We start from the raw sequence: 15,183 nt of genomic DNA, 5'->3' as shown, positions 1-15,183 counted from the left end.
CAGGCAAAACACAACAAATTTCCCTTTGAAGACTAAAAGTTATATATAAAAATGTCAAGAGTCATACCAACTGAGGAGATAAGCCTGACCAAAGAAATATTCTAGAAGCTTTGTCTCTGAAAGCTAAAGAATATCTAGCTCGGATTCAGACGGACCTGGGTGAAATCTCAGCTCTGCAACTTACTATCTCTGTGACCATGGGCAGTTTCAGCCTAGTCTCTTCATTGGTAAAGTTTGAATAATAATGCCTTTCATGGTGTCTGTCAAAGTGAATGACATGACGTATTAGAAACGCTAAGCACAGGGTAGATGTACCCTAAGACAATAATCATTAGGTACTGGTAATCACAGCAGCACTCTACCCAGGATGAAGGACAAGAGTGAGTCAAGTGGCCAAATTTTCAACTAATGTGAGGGGTAATGAGGAGGCTGGAAGATAACAGCAATAAGGGAGGTAAAACTCCTTTTGTCAGACAGCACAAGGTTGAAAGCTGCAGCTCCTATCCCTAAGGAAAAGGAGGAGTAGTGTGAAAGAGGTACTATGGATGGAGAAGGTTGCTGTTCTGAGCTCCTGGCCTTTACCATATGTGGGTGTGGGAGAAAAGGCAGTCTCCACATTTGATAGGGTCACAGGAAAGCAGTGCTTAGGGAGAAAGAGGTGGGTTCCAGTCAAGGCAAAGAGGTAGACTATGGGGGAAATCCACTATGAAATGGAGGATGTGATACATGTATAATGAAAGAGAAATTCTGAAGATATTTTTACATGTTTTAACACTCATTTAAAACACAGTGCTTGAAAAGAGAGATGGACTGATTTCAAACCAAGCTTATATTCATTTAATAAATATTTATTGGGTGGCTACGACCATTATGGTTGGTATAGAGCAGTGAAGGTGAACCTTTCAGAGCTTTCAATGATAACAGTCCTCCTCGGCATCATGCATGTTATAGGTACACCAGCACTGCTATAGAGCTTATATTCTTAAGAGAAAAAAAACAAAGTGCAAAATAAAAAGTGATATGGTGATACATTCTACAGAAAAATATATCAACAAAGGCATAGTGGATAGATAGAAAGGTTCAATTTTCACTAGTTGATCAAATAAGGTGATATTTAAATATATACTTGAAAGAATGAGTGAGCGAGCCCATGGGAAACTACTAGGAGATTTTAAACAAATACAGTTTCACTGAAATTGTATGAGTCACTGATGCTGTGTTGGGAAGCACGGAAGAGGAAAGAGCCGGGGCGGAAGCAAAGAAACCAATTAGAAAGTTACTGCAAATATCACAAATGAAAAATTACACTAACTGACCAGGTCATATCATTGGAGGAAGTAAGAAATGTTAAAACTCTAAACATATTTTAAAGACACAGATTATGTGTCTGCTAAATTAAATGAGTTGAGAGAAACAGGAAGAAATCAGGGATGGCTCTAAGAAGTTTAGTCTTGGCAACAGCAAGACAGACATGTCACTGAGTAGAGAAGACAGTAGATAGAACTGTTAAGGGAAAAATATTTATAGTTTAGTTTCAGACACATTAGGGTAAAGACAGGCAAATATGATAACAAGACGGCAACTAGATATGTCAGTCTGGAAGAGGCAGAGCTCCAGGTTGAGATGACTTTGAGAGTTAACAGGTACAGACTGATACAGAAGAAATCTAAAAACTGAGCTTTGGCCTGGGATTTAGCTCAGTGGTTTCATCGCCTGCCTCACAAGTGCAAGGACCTGAGTTTGATCCCCGGTACAAAAAAAAAACAATACAAATAAAAAATAAAATAAAAATTGAGCTTTGGGCACTCCATTTAAGAGAGATTCAGAAGGTGATGGGAAACCAGCAGAGGAGGGACCAGTAAGACAAGAGAAAAACAAGATTCCTGGAAGCCAAAAGAAAAAAAGTTTCAAAGAAGAGAGTATGATCAACTTCATTGAAAGCAGCTGATAAAGATGAGAACTGAGACCTGACCACAGAACAGAGACAAGAGGTAACAAAATCTTGATAAAAGTAGCATATGTGGCATAATGGATGAGAAAGCTTAAATGGAAAAAAACTTACAAGGAAAGGAGAAATATATAACTCTAACAATTTTAGGATGCAGAGAAGCAAATTAACTGCTGGAGAGAAGAGTAACTTCAAAGGCTACTTGGGAGTACAGTGGACCAAGTTATGACTAGCCTGAGATACGAATAATGGGTTAATTAGGTTAAGAAAAATTCATCTGCCTCTCATTATCTATAGTGTGCACCCAGGTAAAAATTGCAGCTGTATTGACTTAAGTTACAATCCTAGGGTCCTTTTTTTTTTGGAGATTGGACAAATAATGGTACAATAGTATGGTAATGAAACTTAGTAAGGGACAGAGATGGGGTCTGGTGCTCCTGGGGCCGCTGGCCTTTGAGAGCAATATCATTCACCTGATAACAAGAAAAGCAGAGTACATGAGGACAGATTCTGGGAGGAGGACGTGGATAGCATGCATCTGCAGACGTTCTCTTCTGAAGTAGTCAATTTTTTCAGTAAAATAAGAAGCACAAGTACCACCTGGGAGAGAGGCTGAAGGAGGATATGCTGGGGCTCACGGACAAAAGACATGAGGGAGACTTTGGGAGTAAGGAGAGTGGGACGTGAATGGGCTAATGATAGGATTGTTGAGAAGCACTGGGTTTGACTTAAGTAAGGTTCATGACCATGAGTTTAAACTATGACAATAAACTTCCTTCTTCAAAACAGCTACTGCTCATTCTCCTACATCATCAAAGTTAATCAGTGAAGTCAACTGTTGCAAGGAGAACATAGCATCTAAATTTCTACGATGACTTTCAAAAGCAGAAGCACTATTCAATGTCATATGACAAATATTTTTGGAAAATCAGTTTATCCAAAAGATGCAAGCTAAGTTGACTCTTATATCACAAGCATAACTGAAAGATATTTTAGAGAGAGAAGAAAATAATTTAGTGATCATATCCAAAAATCCTACTGATTCAAAAGAGTCTACCGTGAGCTACCTTTCTCCTGGCCCACAAAGAACTCTGACTACTTCCCTGAACGTACTCCTGTAGGTACCCTTCATTTCACTTTTTACATTTACATCACAGGGATTCGAAATCATAAATGAGAGTAGCTTGTACTGCCATGAAGCTTAAAGGTATGGTCGGTCTACCTTACTGGTTAAAAAGTAGAGTCTCATATTTTCCAAGCTGTAAAAACAAAAGACTAACCACTTCCCTACCTACAGATATGAGATCCCTTCTCTTTTCACAGGCAGCTAATGCATTATACTACCTTCAAATTTAATAAAACGAAGACCATTTCCTAAGCTTCTAATTACTATTATAATTAAAATTAATCTTCCTTGAAATTCTTAGGCTTGCACTGATTATATTTAACTTTATGATAAAAGTCAAGTATTTATCTCTCTTCACTCAATAACCATAAATCAGTCTCAGAAAATATTGTAAACTTCCAGTGTAATATAAATGTTGTGAACTTTCATTGTTTAAAATCGGTCTTACAGTAAGAAGTAAATATTTTACTATTTCTACCACCATCTTTCATAGTCTGAATTTTAAAAAAGCCTCCTGTTCTACAAATAAGAGTCTAAAGGCAATAAAAATATATAGGATAAAAATCTAGTCAAAATATCCTTTCAGTACCCTCTAGACTTCAGTGAAAGGAAACAAGAAAGAGGTAAGTAAGAAAGGAAAGCAAAGTCAGTAGAAAAAATAAAAGGTTTCCCTAAGTTCAAGAGAATGGCAGTAATGTAGAAAAGATTAATAAAGATATATAGATTTCATATTTTAAAACTTAAAAAGGGAATTCATACTGTACTAAAAATGAGACCACATATTACACATTATGAGGTATCATCTTGTAACAAGAAAAAGAAAGAATAGGCCGAGAATACACATCACTTGTCATTATAACAGGGAAGTGGTATTTGACACTTAGAAAGCTGACTTTTGTAGTTTTCTGTTTACGGCCAGACTTATCTTAGCATAACAAAAGTGAAGTAAGTCACTGGGCTAACCATATGTTGCCATTTCAGCCCCATTATTCAGGCCAATGGTGTGGAACAAAACAAAAGAAGGTTGTCAACCCTGAGCAGAGGCTGTCCTTTCCCAGTCTTCTAAAATAATGCTACAGAGAGTGGTAACATTTTTCAAAGACTTAATAAGCAATAACGCCTATGAGCTCTTGTCAGGTAATCTTTCTTTCACTGTCTCACATCATCAGTCTGAAGGCAAAGAGGGAAAAAATTCTCCCTCCCGGACTTGCCACAAGACAGCTAGAGCCTGGAATGACACCTGCCTATTTCCAGCAGGGAAAGCGTCCCCCACACAAGAGCAGCAGCAGGAGGCATAAACGAAAGGAACAGTGTGAAAAGAAATGCAGAACCATTTCTATAATTTTGAAATTTATACTGTGTGGCAGCCTAGTGTCTCATAAGAAAACATTACTTTCATTTTTGCCTCCTAGTGCTTCTCCGACCTTTCCTGGTTAGTGAGTCAATGGAGGCAAAAATGAAAGTATCTGTATTTTTTTTTCTTTGAAACACAGGGCTATTCAAACCTGTGAATTTCAAAATCATAACATGAACTACCTAATTTTTAGAAGTGTTCTTTTATTGTCTTTGCTAGAAATAATATAACATGAAACAATAGTGTGCATATGTGGGAAATTAGGTCTAAGATAATTATATTTAGTAGACAGAGGTTATTATAATCTTATATAATCTTGACTTACAACGATTCTACAATATACAGAGATAGATTTAAAGAACAGAGTACTCGAGATTAAAATATTGGCATTACTTTAAGGTAGAATCTCTAATCTCAACTCAAAGAATTCAGATTAAGTAAACAAAGAAGAGCAATGTAAAAGTGCACTTAAGGACTAATTTAAACAGGTTGATTTTAAGGAGTTCCTCGTTGGTTTCAGTTATACATTCTTATCCAGCCTCTCTTACATGTGAAAAGTTGAAGTAACACAGGGTATCCAGGGCAAGACACAGTCTTTTCCCTCACAGAGATTTTAACCTAATAGAAGAGATAAAATATCCATCTAAAAATTACACAAAGTCACTAGCTGTCCCCAAAGAGAGAAGGCAAAGAATACTCATGGAGTTTCTCTTCCAAGGGAAGACAGCACATTCAGAAGATCAGCCAAAGCCTCATGGCAAAGACAGCATTTTCGATGGTTCTGGAAGGGTGGCCAAGATTTTAAAAAGCAGACTCAAAGATGGAGAGTACAAAATGTGCCATGTCACAGAAGCAGAAAAGATTGTCTAGTTTTTTGCAGACTACACTTTCTGAACAGTGCTTCTGGGAGAAGTCAATACTTGCACCAGAAGAAAAGGATTCCACAGATGGAAAAAGTTAGAAACACTATATACCCTGTATCTCTCTTTGAGCTTTACAAAACACACTGGTATTTAAAAAGGTTCCAAGGAGGTACTTCCATAAATAACTGTTTACCCCAACTCTCCAAACCTATTTTACTACAGATCTCATTTGAAAAATCAGTTCCTCCAACACTTTTAGAAATATAGTCCAAGCAAAACTGGGACAGTGCCAGCAGAGTATATTTGAAACTTACTGTAGAATGCTTTAAATACCAAGCCGACAACAATAAACATGAGGGACTGACCCCACATAAGAATAGTTATTTTAAACATTTCATTATATATTGAGCTTTACAACAAGCTTTAACAAACTCAGATTACTAAGTGAATGTTAATACTCTGTATACATGTTACTGAAACATTCCCTTTGCTTTACAACGAACCATATAAGCAGAGAAATAACACTACCAGTGAAAGAAAAGCAGCAATAATGCAAAACAGTGGAGGGCACGCCAAGAGCAGCCCTCCAAAGCATACGTAGGTGCAAAAGATACAGGTTCTCCCAAAACCTAGGCACAACTCTGCCTTTTTTCCTTTCCTTCCCTCCACCTACTACTGTACTGTAGCAACCTTGAAAGCCTGCATATCATTCAAATAAAGTTCAAAGCTAAAGCTGCTCTTTTGTTTTCATGTACAGTTCTAAGAATTATAAAACATTTTAAAACAAACAATTCTGGGTTGGGGATTTAGCTCAGTGGAGCCGCCTGCCTGCCTGCCTTGCAAGTGCAGGGTCCCGGGTTCAATCCCCCATACGAGAAAAAAAAAAAAAAAAAAAAAAAATTCTGACAAAAACTTAAAAACAATCTTAAATTAGCATTTTTGGCTACTTTATTTCCTAAATGAACTGTTAATGTACTACTCTTTATACATATTTGATACACATGGATATACTTATGACCGCTTAAGCAGAATGAGTAACTTACCTGTGGCTGGAACTGAGGAATAGGTGGGCCCTGCATTCCTTGTGACTGTTCATCCATTGTCTGAAGCAACAGAAACTTTAAAACTCTGCAAAAATGTAAAGTTGAAATTTAGTGTAATAATTACCAATTCATATCACTTATCATATACCTGGCACAAACTTTCAAGTTTCATGTTTCAAAAATTATTAATATAACCCCACTCTTACTGGTGCCATTTGCTAAATCCTAGCTCTGTTTAGCTTGCACAAATATCCACTATCTCAACCACTGCCACTTCTCCAGAGTAGTAGTATGTGCTTAGAAAACCCTACTTGAGATGAAATTCTCTCTTCTCCATTCTGCCTTACAAATCAATGACACTTCCCCATACTCTGCACATTTGACAAGATAAAAACCATGCTAAGCTCCCTATAATCATGCTTGATACCTGACATCTTAAAATGCACCTTATCTTCATATTCTAAAACCGTTGGCACTTAATACTTTTACCTAATTGTAATGCTTACTGTGAGTTTTAGGTTTAAAGTTAAAAGAGAGGGTTAAAATGAGAGTGGTAATTTAAAGTTAAAATGAGAGAGTGGTAATTCTTCTATGTGTACATTATAATTATGAAACATTCATCCATTAATTCAGTAAACAAACACATGCTGAAGACTCATTACATACCAGGAACATCACAAAAAAGTAGAATCTAGGAGTTACTTTTGCACTGATTCTACTAAACATCAAGCGTATTCAGGTATTATATAAATGTTATTTTATAACTGAAATCTTGAGTCAAAAATTAGGATCCCTTTAAATAAAATTAACTGATGTAAGCAAAGCATATTTTCATTATACTCTTTAAAAAGCAATAAAAATATTCTGGACATGGGTTACTTTTATTACAAGTATCTTCTTCCACTCCATAATTTATTTTTCGATGTATTTCAATTAATAAAAAACAATGTAGTTAGTAATCAATCTTAGGATAAATGCTTTGTGTACTATTTATGAATTACTTCCCTGTTCTTATATTATTTTCTAATGTATGCTCTACTGCTTTAGCTTTCCTATTTAGATTTATAATCCAACTGAAGTAAATGTTTTGTACGATGTAAGGCAAAGTACTGAACTGCGTCTTCTGATATAAGGCAAAGTTAGTGACTTTTACTTCTGGATACCCAATTGACCTCCAACCACTTGGCGAGTTTTCAGGGCCTTTTTCCTGAACTACATCCACAGCTCTCAAAAAAAAATGAGACAGGGTACCCCTAAGTCACTAAGCTGCAATCCTCTTGCCTCAGCTTCCCAGCGTGCTGGGATTACACAGGTGTGCACCAACAAACCCAGTTGGTGCCATTCTTTAATAAGGGAATGATTCCCCTTTTCTAGGGTTTATTAATTTATGTCTTTGTGGACTCATGGGTTTTTCTTTTATTCACTGTACTATAATGCGATGCTTAGAAATTGTCCAAAATGGGAACCCATTCAAGCTGGCTTCTGGATCCTTTTGAAGACCTCCCTTGGTTCTTTTCTGACACAACCAGATGTTCCAGACTCAGTGTGTACCCTTCCAGCTCTGGCTATCCTGGAATCACCCATTTCTCCAAAGGACCTTCATCACTTTAAGCAGAGAATGGTTTTATATATCAAGTTTAGTGCTAGGCTAATATTTTTGACTATAAATGTTGAAACTGGGACGTTCACCCTCTTTAAAGATCTGGCATTTATTTTAGTAGCTCTTAAAAACTTAACCATTGCAATACGAAATATACGAATGAATTTTCAACTCTAGGCGCTTGGTTTTCTTTGCATTGTCTGATACAAACAGGTCACTTGCTGGAGTATGGGAAATACTGGATGACTCAGTTAAATGAAGACCAGAGGGTGAGTTCGGGAATATTCTTCCTGAATGATGACAAGGAAAACACTTAGTTCTGTATTTGAGTGTTCAGACTGCCAAGTATCCACCCTAAAATTTCCATTATGTTCCTTCATTTTTTAAGAATCACGTATAAATACAGATAGCTAACTCAACAAACTTTCTTTGGATGAGGGCAGTATTGCTATTTCAGTACTACTGTTCTGCCTTCTATTCTGTTCCTTATAAGCTATAGTTGTCTTCATCAATAAAGTACATCTTATTAATATTCCTATAGACTATTTCAATGTTTTATATATATGGAATATTGAAGACTTTATGAATAATCTCAAAGATTGAAGGGAAAATTCATTACATGAAAAGAAAAAAAATTTAGTACTATACTTCAACCCTTTGGAATTCTGAAAGACCAAAAAAAAAAAAACAAACTTTAGAAACTATCTGAAATTCTCTTTGGATTTGTATGCACAACTTCATATTTAAGGTTTCATACTGCATCAAGAAACTTGAGTATCAAAATACATATTGGTGAACAGAAAAGATGAACAGAATCTATGGGTGTCCTCTATTTGTCAAATTAGGTTTAAGCTTTTAATTGTTAGGTGAATCTGGACAATTATGAGACTGACACAAGTTTATATCTTCTTCATTAAATAATTTCTCTTGTAGAATGAGTAAAATATTTCTCTTTGGCTAAAACATGATTTAAAGATTTTTATCTAAAGGCTAGTTACAATGAAGTTTTTGACAAAAATTATCACAATTAAAATGTACTAAATGATTTTTAAGTATTTTTAAAGCTTCATCTTTTCTCTTTAATTCTATTGCATAAGTTTTAAACCTGTATTTTGTAATTGATCAATAATTGGGCTAATGGTTTGAAATGAATATTGGTTTATTTTAGGTCTCTTTCTGCAAAATATAAATTTTTGTTTGTATGTTTTAGACAGGGTCTCTCCATGTAGCCCAGGCTAGCCTCAAATTCATGGCAATCCTCTTGCCTTAGCCTCTGAAGTGCTAAGATTACAGGCGTGTGCCTCTACACCTCACTCTAAAACATTAAATTTTTAAAGATGAAATTTACTGATGATATCTATAAATGTAGGGCAAAATCTCTTATTTTGACTAGGATTTTGGCTAAGGTGAACACAGTAGCTGTAGTTGTTTCATCCAAGTAACAGGAAGAAAAATACATGGTATGATTTAGTTTGCTAACAATTACCTCAGATATTTGTTTTAGAAATCTGATAATATGGAACCTAAGAAAGGTATTTTTATGTAGGGAATGGTACTGTAATATTATTTCAGAGTTAAAATTAAGATGGTGTCATTGAGTACATATTATTTTATAATACATATTTTGTTTAATGGCCTTACCGGGGTCATAAAAATCAGAGTATCTAAAAATCAGCTCACTAGCAGACTTGAGTTTTTAAAACTAAATGGTTTGTGTCTATTCACAATTCAGATTCATAATTTTGTACTTTTATTCTCTGTTAAATATGTGGCTAGCCACAAAAATAAGGGATAATTGTTTTACTTTAATATGTACTGAGTTCATGAACATATGTGAAAATATCTGTGGTATTTGAAAGATTTAGGGGCATTATGATGTACTTAACACATTTTCAATAACAAAGTTTTAGCTATTAAAAACAACTGTTGTTTTGAGAATTACAAGATATTTCCTTAAAGATTCTACTTGGCAAATGTAGGCTATTATAAAACTTTTTGTATACAGTGTTTTTCTTAATAATTCACAATTAAGTTTTCCTATACCATTCCAATCCTTTTCTTTACCCTGACATGCACCCTGCTTTTATTTCCCCTCCTTTGGCTACTTTCAAAAGTGGTATTATCATGTGCTATTTCTCCCAAGCTAAAATCTTGGAATCATTTTTTAACTGTTCTTTTCTATCACCAATCATATCTAATCACTCACAGTCTAAAAGTCTAATCATAAGCAACTCTGAAACTTGCCCTCTATTCCCCATTTCCATTCATGTTTTATTCATTTAACAGCTGTTGAGTGCTCTTTCTGTGCCAGGTACTTGTTAAGGAATACAGCAGGGAACAAAATGACAGAGATTTTGCCCTCATGTTACTTACATGATAGCACAGGAGATATACTGTAAGTAACAATAACAAGACAATTACAAATTGTTACAGTTTCTGTGTAGAAACATAAGGGTGATGATGTGAAAGATAAAGGGGGTTAGGGAAAGGGAGAGTGAATACAGTAGGCGTGACTTTGAGCCAGCCATTCAGTTTGTGGACCTAAAGGACAGCAAATTCAAAGGCCCTGCTGAAAGAAAGCATTACCAGGTTTCAAGAACTGAAGGGCATTCAGTATGCATGGAAAGTGGTGAGAGGGACTGACTGGGCTGAGCTAATATGGGAGACACAGGCAGGAGATTAATTACAGAGTCCTGCAATATTTGGCAAAGAATTTGCATTTTATTCTAAGAGCAATGAGTGTCATGATCTGATTTATATTTTTTAAATGGCGCCATAGACAAATGGTGGAGAAAGAGACCAATTAATAGGCTATTAAAGCATTCTCAAGGAGAGATAGAATAACTTACTGTGTTAGTGGTGATGGAGAAATACAAAAACTAGAGATACAATTTGGAAATGAAACAAACTAACTGGAGATGAGTTGAATTTAGGGAATGGCGGGTAAGGAAAGAGGAAGAATAAAGAATATATCTTAGATATTTTTGTTTTTGTTTTTTGTGACATTATGTAGCCCAGGCTGACCTAGAACTCCTGGCTCCTGCCTAAGCCTTTCTAGTACGGAGATTAAGAGGTGTGCTCCACCATACCTGGACATTTCAGATTTTTGACAAGAGCAATTTTTCTCAAAGTGTGGTGAGGAGACTTCTGGGAAAGGGCTGCATAAGAGGCTGAGTGGGATCTTTAAGGCCCCTTTATGTGTGGCCTTGAGAATCACAATAAACTTTATAATAATGCTAACATTATTTGGAAAACCATTGGTGTTCGTTTGAATCACCGCAGTGACCTCAAACTGTACTAGTCATTATATTCTTTACCTGTTATACATTTTTAATTAAAAATGCACGTTGCATTTAAAAATAGATGTGGATGTAGCTCTGTGGCAAAACGCTCGCCTCGTATATGTGAGGCCCTAGATTTGATTCCCAGTACAAAAGAGGAAAGAAAGGAAGAGAGGGAGGCAGAGAAAGGAGAAAGGGAGAGAGAGGGAGGGAAGTATCCTTGATGAAATGATAAAAGTACTATTTTATCAAAACTCAACTTTTAGGCCCAGAGATTTAGCTCAGTGGTTCTGCCACCTGCCTCGCAAGCACAAGGTCCTGAGTTCAATGCCCGATACCAAAAAAAAAAAACGCAAACAAAAAACTCAACTTTTAAACACATTTCTTTTAATACAATATGTGATGAAATGGGAGGTACATCTAAAGCACTACTGTGGCAAATCAAAGTTGTCCAATAAAATGACAAGCACTGACGTTATTTGTGCCAATGACAAACTTTCAAGTGAAAATGAGAATTTCAGAAAACTTGCATTCATCACTGGGGCCATGACATCTTCTTGGTATGTAAAGACTTTTCTGATGAGATTAGTGGTAAAATTAAAGAATAAAATTTTATATGATAAAGAAATGGTCAGCATTTAGAAGATCTGAGTAACAGTCTATTAAAAATTTCCAGATGACCAAACTATGTTTCATAATCATATAGGATTCAAAGGGCACAACAGACCTTTGGATTTGAACCAAGTATAAAAATTTCACTGATCAGATTTGAGAGTCCACATTGCAGTTAACTTTTAAGAATCTGTCATCTGCCAAGTTTAGTGTAGTATCAAAGAAAAGTACCCCCAATGATATGAAATGGCTATTAAAATACTCTACTTTCCAATTACATATTTGCATAAGGTCAGAGCTTTTACTTACATTTTTCTCTCAAAATAATAAACAATAACAAATAATAGATTCAGTGCAGAAGCTGCATCTAAGAGGATAAACATCAGAGAATTTTGAAAAATATAAAACGCTTCCTTTTTAATTTTTGAAGAGATAGCTATTTTTCATTAAAAATGTTATATGTAAACATGCAATGGGTATACTTATTTATAAACAAATCAGAGTGTATATTTTTTGTTTTAAATTCCAGTGTGGGGAATATAGATATAATCCATATAAACAAAAGGTTTTTGGAGTTCCCATATAAAGAAAGCTAGAGACCCAAAAGTCTGAAAATTGTGGGGCTAGACCAACTCAGTAGAATTACATGAAATGTAGAGATAAAAAAGATGTTTGCAGGTCCATGAAAAATGGAATCTTCTATTCAGGTGGAAATGCCAGGTGGGCAGCTGGACAGAAGTTTTTAGCTCAGAGCTCAGGACCGATGCCTGTGGTTGAGATACAAATTTCAGAGTAGTCATACATGGCTAGTATTCAAGGCCATGAAGCTGGATGGGATGATCTGGGAAGAAAGTATAGGTTTAGAAACAAAACAATCAAGTCCTGGAACATCCCAAAATATATAAGTTAGATAGAAAAGGGAACTCAGAGCAGCTATTACATAGGACAAAAACCAGAATATGTCTAAAAGTGGGTTAGTTGTCCTGAATGCTGGTAGGGGACGAGCAAAAGGACCTTGGTGGTGGACCTTATCCTATCTCGTCTTATTGTGGCTGTCTCCCCAAAGCCTCATGTGCTCATAGGTGAAGCTTTTGGGAAGTGATCAGATCATGGATGTGTAATACTGGATTAGTTCACAACTGGATTTATAGCTACATGTGATGTTGGGAGGTGAAGCCTGGTGGGAGGAAGCAGGCCACTGTGAGTGTGACCTGGAAGGGTTTTATCCCTCCTCCTCTATTCATTCCTGCTCACTGCTTCCTGCTGCCATGCCATGAGCTTTTTCTCCTCTGCCATGCCACCCTGCCTTGGAGCCAGCTATGGACTGAAACCTCTGCAAACTGTGAGCTAAAGTAAATCTTTCCTCCTTAACTTGTCGGTATCAGGTATTTTGTCCTACCAAGGAGAAAGTAACTAAGACACTTGTTGCAGTAGCTTGTTAACCAGCCTTCTTTTGTCATTATGTCCTCTCTGTCTCACTCTTAGATAGCTATCTTTCAAAAGTAGTGAATTTCTCCTTCTCTTCATTTCTTAAAACCCAACATTAGCTCTCAAGTATGAACTGGATAAGTACAAAAGTTGTAAATTTTTTTGTATGAACTGACACCTATCTATAGTTTCGGCACAATAGTTTGGTACTAATTCTCTACCTGCCAACTTTAATTTGAAATGACTTATAAGATGTTGTACTATGTTTTTGAGTATTTTTTTTCCATTAAGTTTACTGGTACATTTTAGGTATACAGTATGATCACATTCAACGTTGGGAATTTGTACCTTTACATGATATATCTTGGGTCTTCTTTTTTCCCCAATTCCTTCCCTCCCTTCTACCCCTTCCCCCTCCTGTTTACAAAAACTCAGTTTTTTCCCTTTTTTCTCATAATTTTTTTCTCTTCTTTCCTTTCCTCCACACTCCTCCCTACTTCCCCTTCCCTTTTAGACCTTTTCTTCCTATTTTACATTATCTATTATACATTCTGGTCCTCATTTACACTTGCAGTTTCTCACACCAGAGAAACTATTTGGTATTTACACGTGGGTCCTATTTATTTCACTTAAGAGTACAGCCTCAGTGTGCATCCATTTAGCTACAAATGTCTCTAGTTTATCTTTCCTTTATGGCTGAGTAGTACTCCATTTTATTGAAAAAAACCTTCTCTGTCCAGTCACCAATTGATGGGCATTTGGGCTGTTTCCAAGATTTAGCTACTACAAACTGTGCTGCTATAAACATGGGTGTGCATATATCACTGTGATATGATGCTTTTAATTCTTTTGGGAAGACACCCTACAGGGGAATAGCTGGGTCAAGTGAGATCTCTAATCCTAGTTTTCTCAGAAATCTTCAAACTGTAAATAGAAAGACCCCTTGTTCTTGGGTAAAAAGAAGCAATATAGTGAAACTGGCCATACTTCCAAAACTGCTATATACATTCAATGCAATTCCATTGAAATTCCAACAACATATTTCACAGAACTAGAGAAAACAATCCACAAATTCATTTGGAACCAGAAGAGACCTAGAATAGCAAAAGCAATTCTAGGCAACAAAGAAAAGGCAGGAAGTATCACAATCCTCAAATTGGAACTATAGTGCAAAGATACTGGGATAAAAATCAGCAAAATACTGGCAAAGAAACAGACCTGAGAATCGATAGAACAGATCAGAAGATGCAGAAACAAATCCAGGCATACTCAGCCACTTCATCTTCGACAAAGGAGCCAAATACCCTCACTGGAGGAAAGATAGCCTCTTTAATAAATGGTGCTGGAAAACCTGGGTTTCAACTGGCCAGAGATTAAAACTAGACCCATATCTCTCACCATGCACTAAGCTAAACTCGAAATGGATCAAAGACCTAAATTTAAACAGAAACACTGGAGAGAAGCTGAGCCAGTCCCAGCACCCAGAAGGAAGATCCCCCACCACCATCCCACACTCCTAGGACAGAGAAGCTGAGCAGGTCCCAGCATCCGGAAGGAAGCTCCCCCACTGCCATCCCAAGCTCCTAGGGAAGAGAAGCTGAGCCAGTCCCAGCACCAGGAAGGAAGCTCCCCCGCCGCCATCCCATGCTCCTAGGGCAGAGAAGGTGAGCTGTGTGGGCACGAGAAGCACCCCGCCCCGCCCCCCGGCATGGAAATCAGAAGACATGAAACAAGCCTCAAAAACAGACTTCTGGATCACCTACAGCAACCCCAAAGGGAAACGTGATGGAACAATCTGATACTCAACCATCTGGACTCTCTGAACTGGCAACAAAAGAGGATCTGGGAAAAATGAAATCAGAAATAATTACTCAGATAACAGCAAAGATTGTGCTTATGGTGCAAGACATGATTGATAAATCTAGCAA

The 15,183-nt window shown here is 36.6% G+C and overlaps 1 protein-coding gene across 2 annotated transcripts in view; it reads right to left on the bottom strand.

Moving 5' to 3' along the window:
* Nek7 (NIMA related kinase 7) overlaps nt 1-15,183 on the bottom strand; it is a 143,131-nt gene that overhangs the window by 76,344 nt on the left and 51,604 nt on the right. For both annotated transcript variants that reach the window (XM_087193863.1, XM_087193864.1), the window contains exon 2: nt 6,335-6,419. In XM_087193863.1, coding sequence (XP_087049989.1) covers nt 6,335-6,391 — 57 coding nt within the window. In that variant the 5' untranslated portion in view covers nt 6,392-6,419. The remainder of the gene's footprint in view (nt 1-6,334; nt 6,420-15,183) is intronic.

This window comes from Heterocephalus glaber, unplaced genomic scaffold, assembly GCF_053883595.1.
Source record: "Heterocephalus glaber isolate CG9 unplaced genomic scaffold, H.glaber_assembly_v1.0 deba00001600, whole genome shotgun sequence".
NCBI lineage: Eukaryota > Metazoa > Chordata > Mammalia > Rodentia > Bathyergidae > Heterocephalus > Heterocephalus glaber.
Note: the sequence above shows the minus strand (reverse complement) of the source record. Positions and strands in the feature narration are given on the sequence as shown.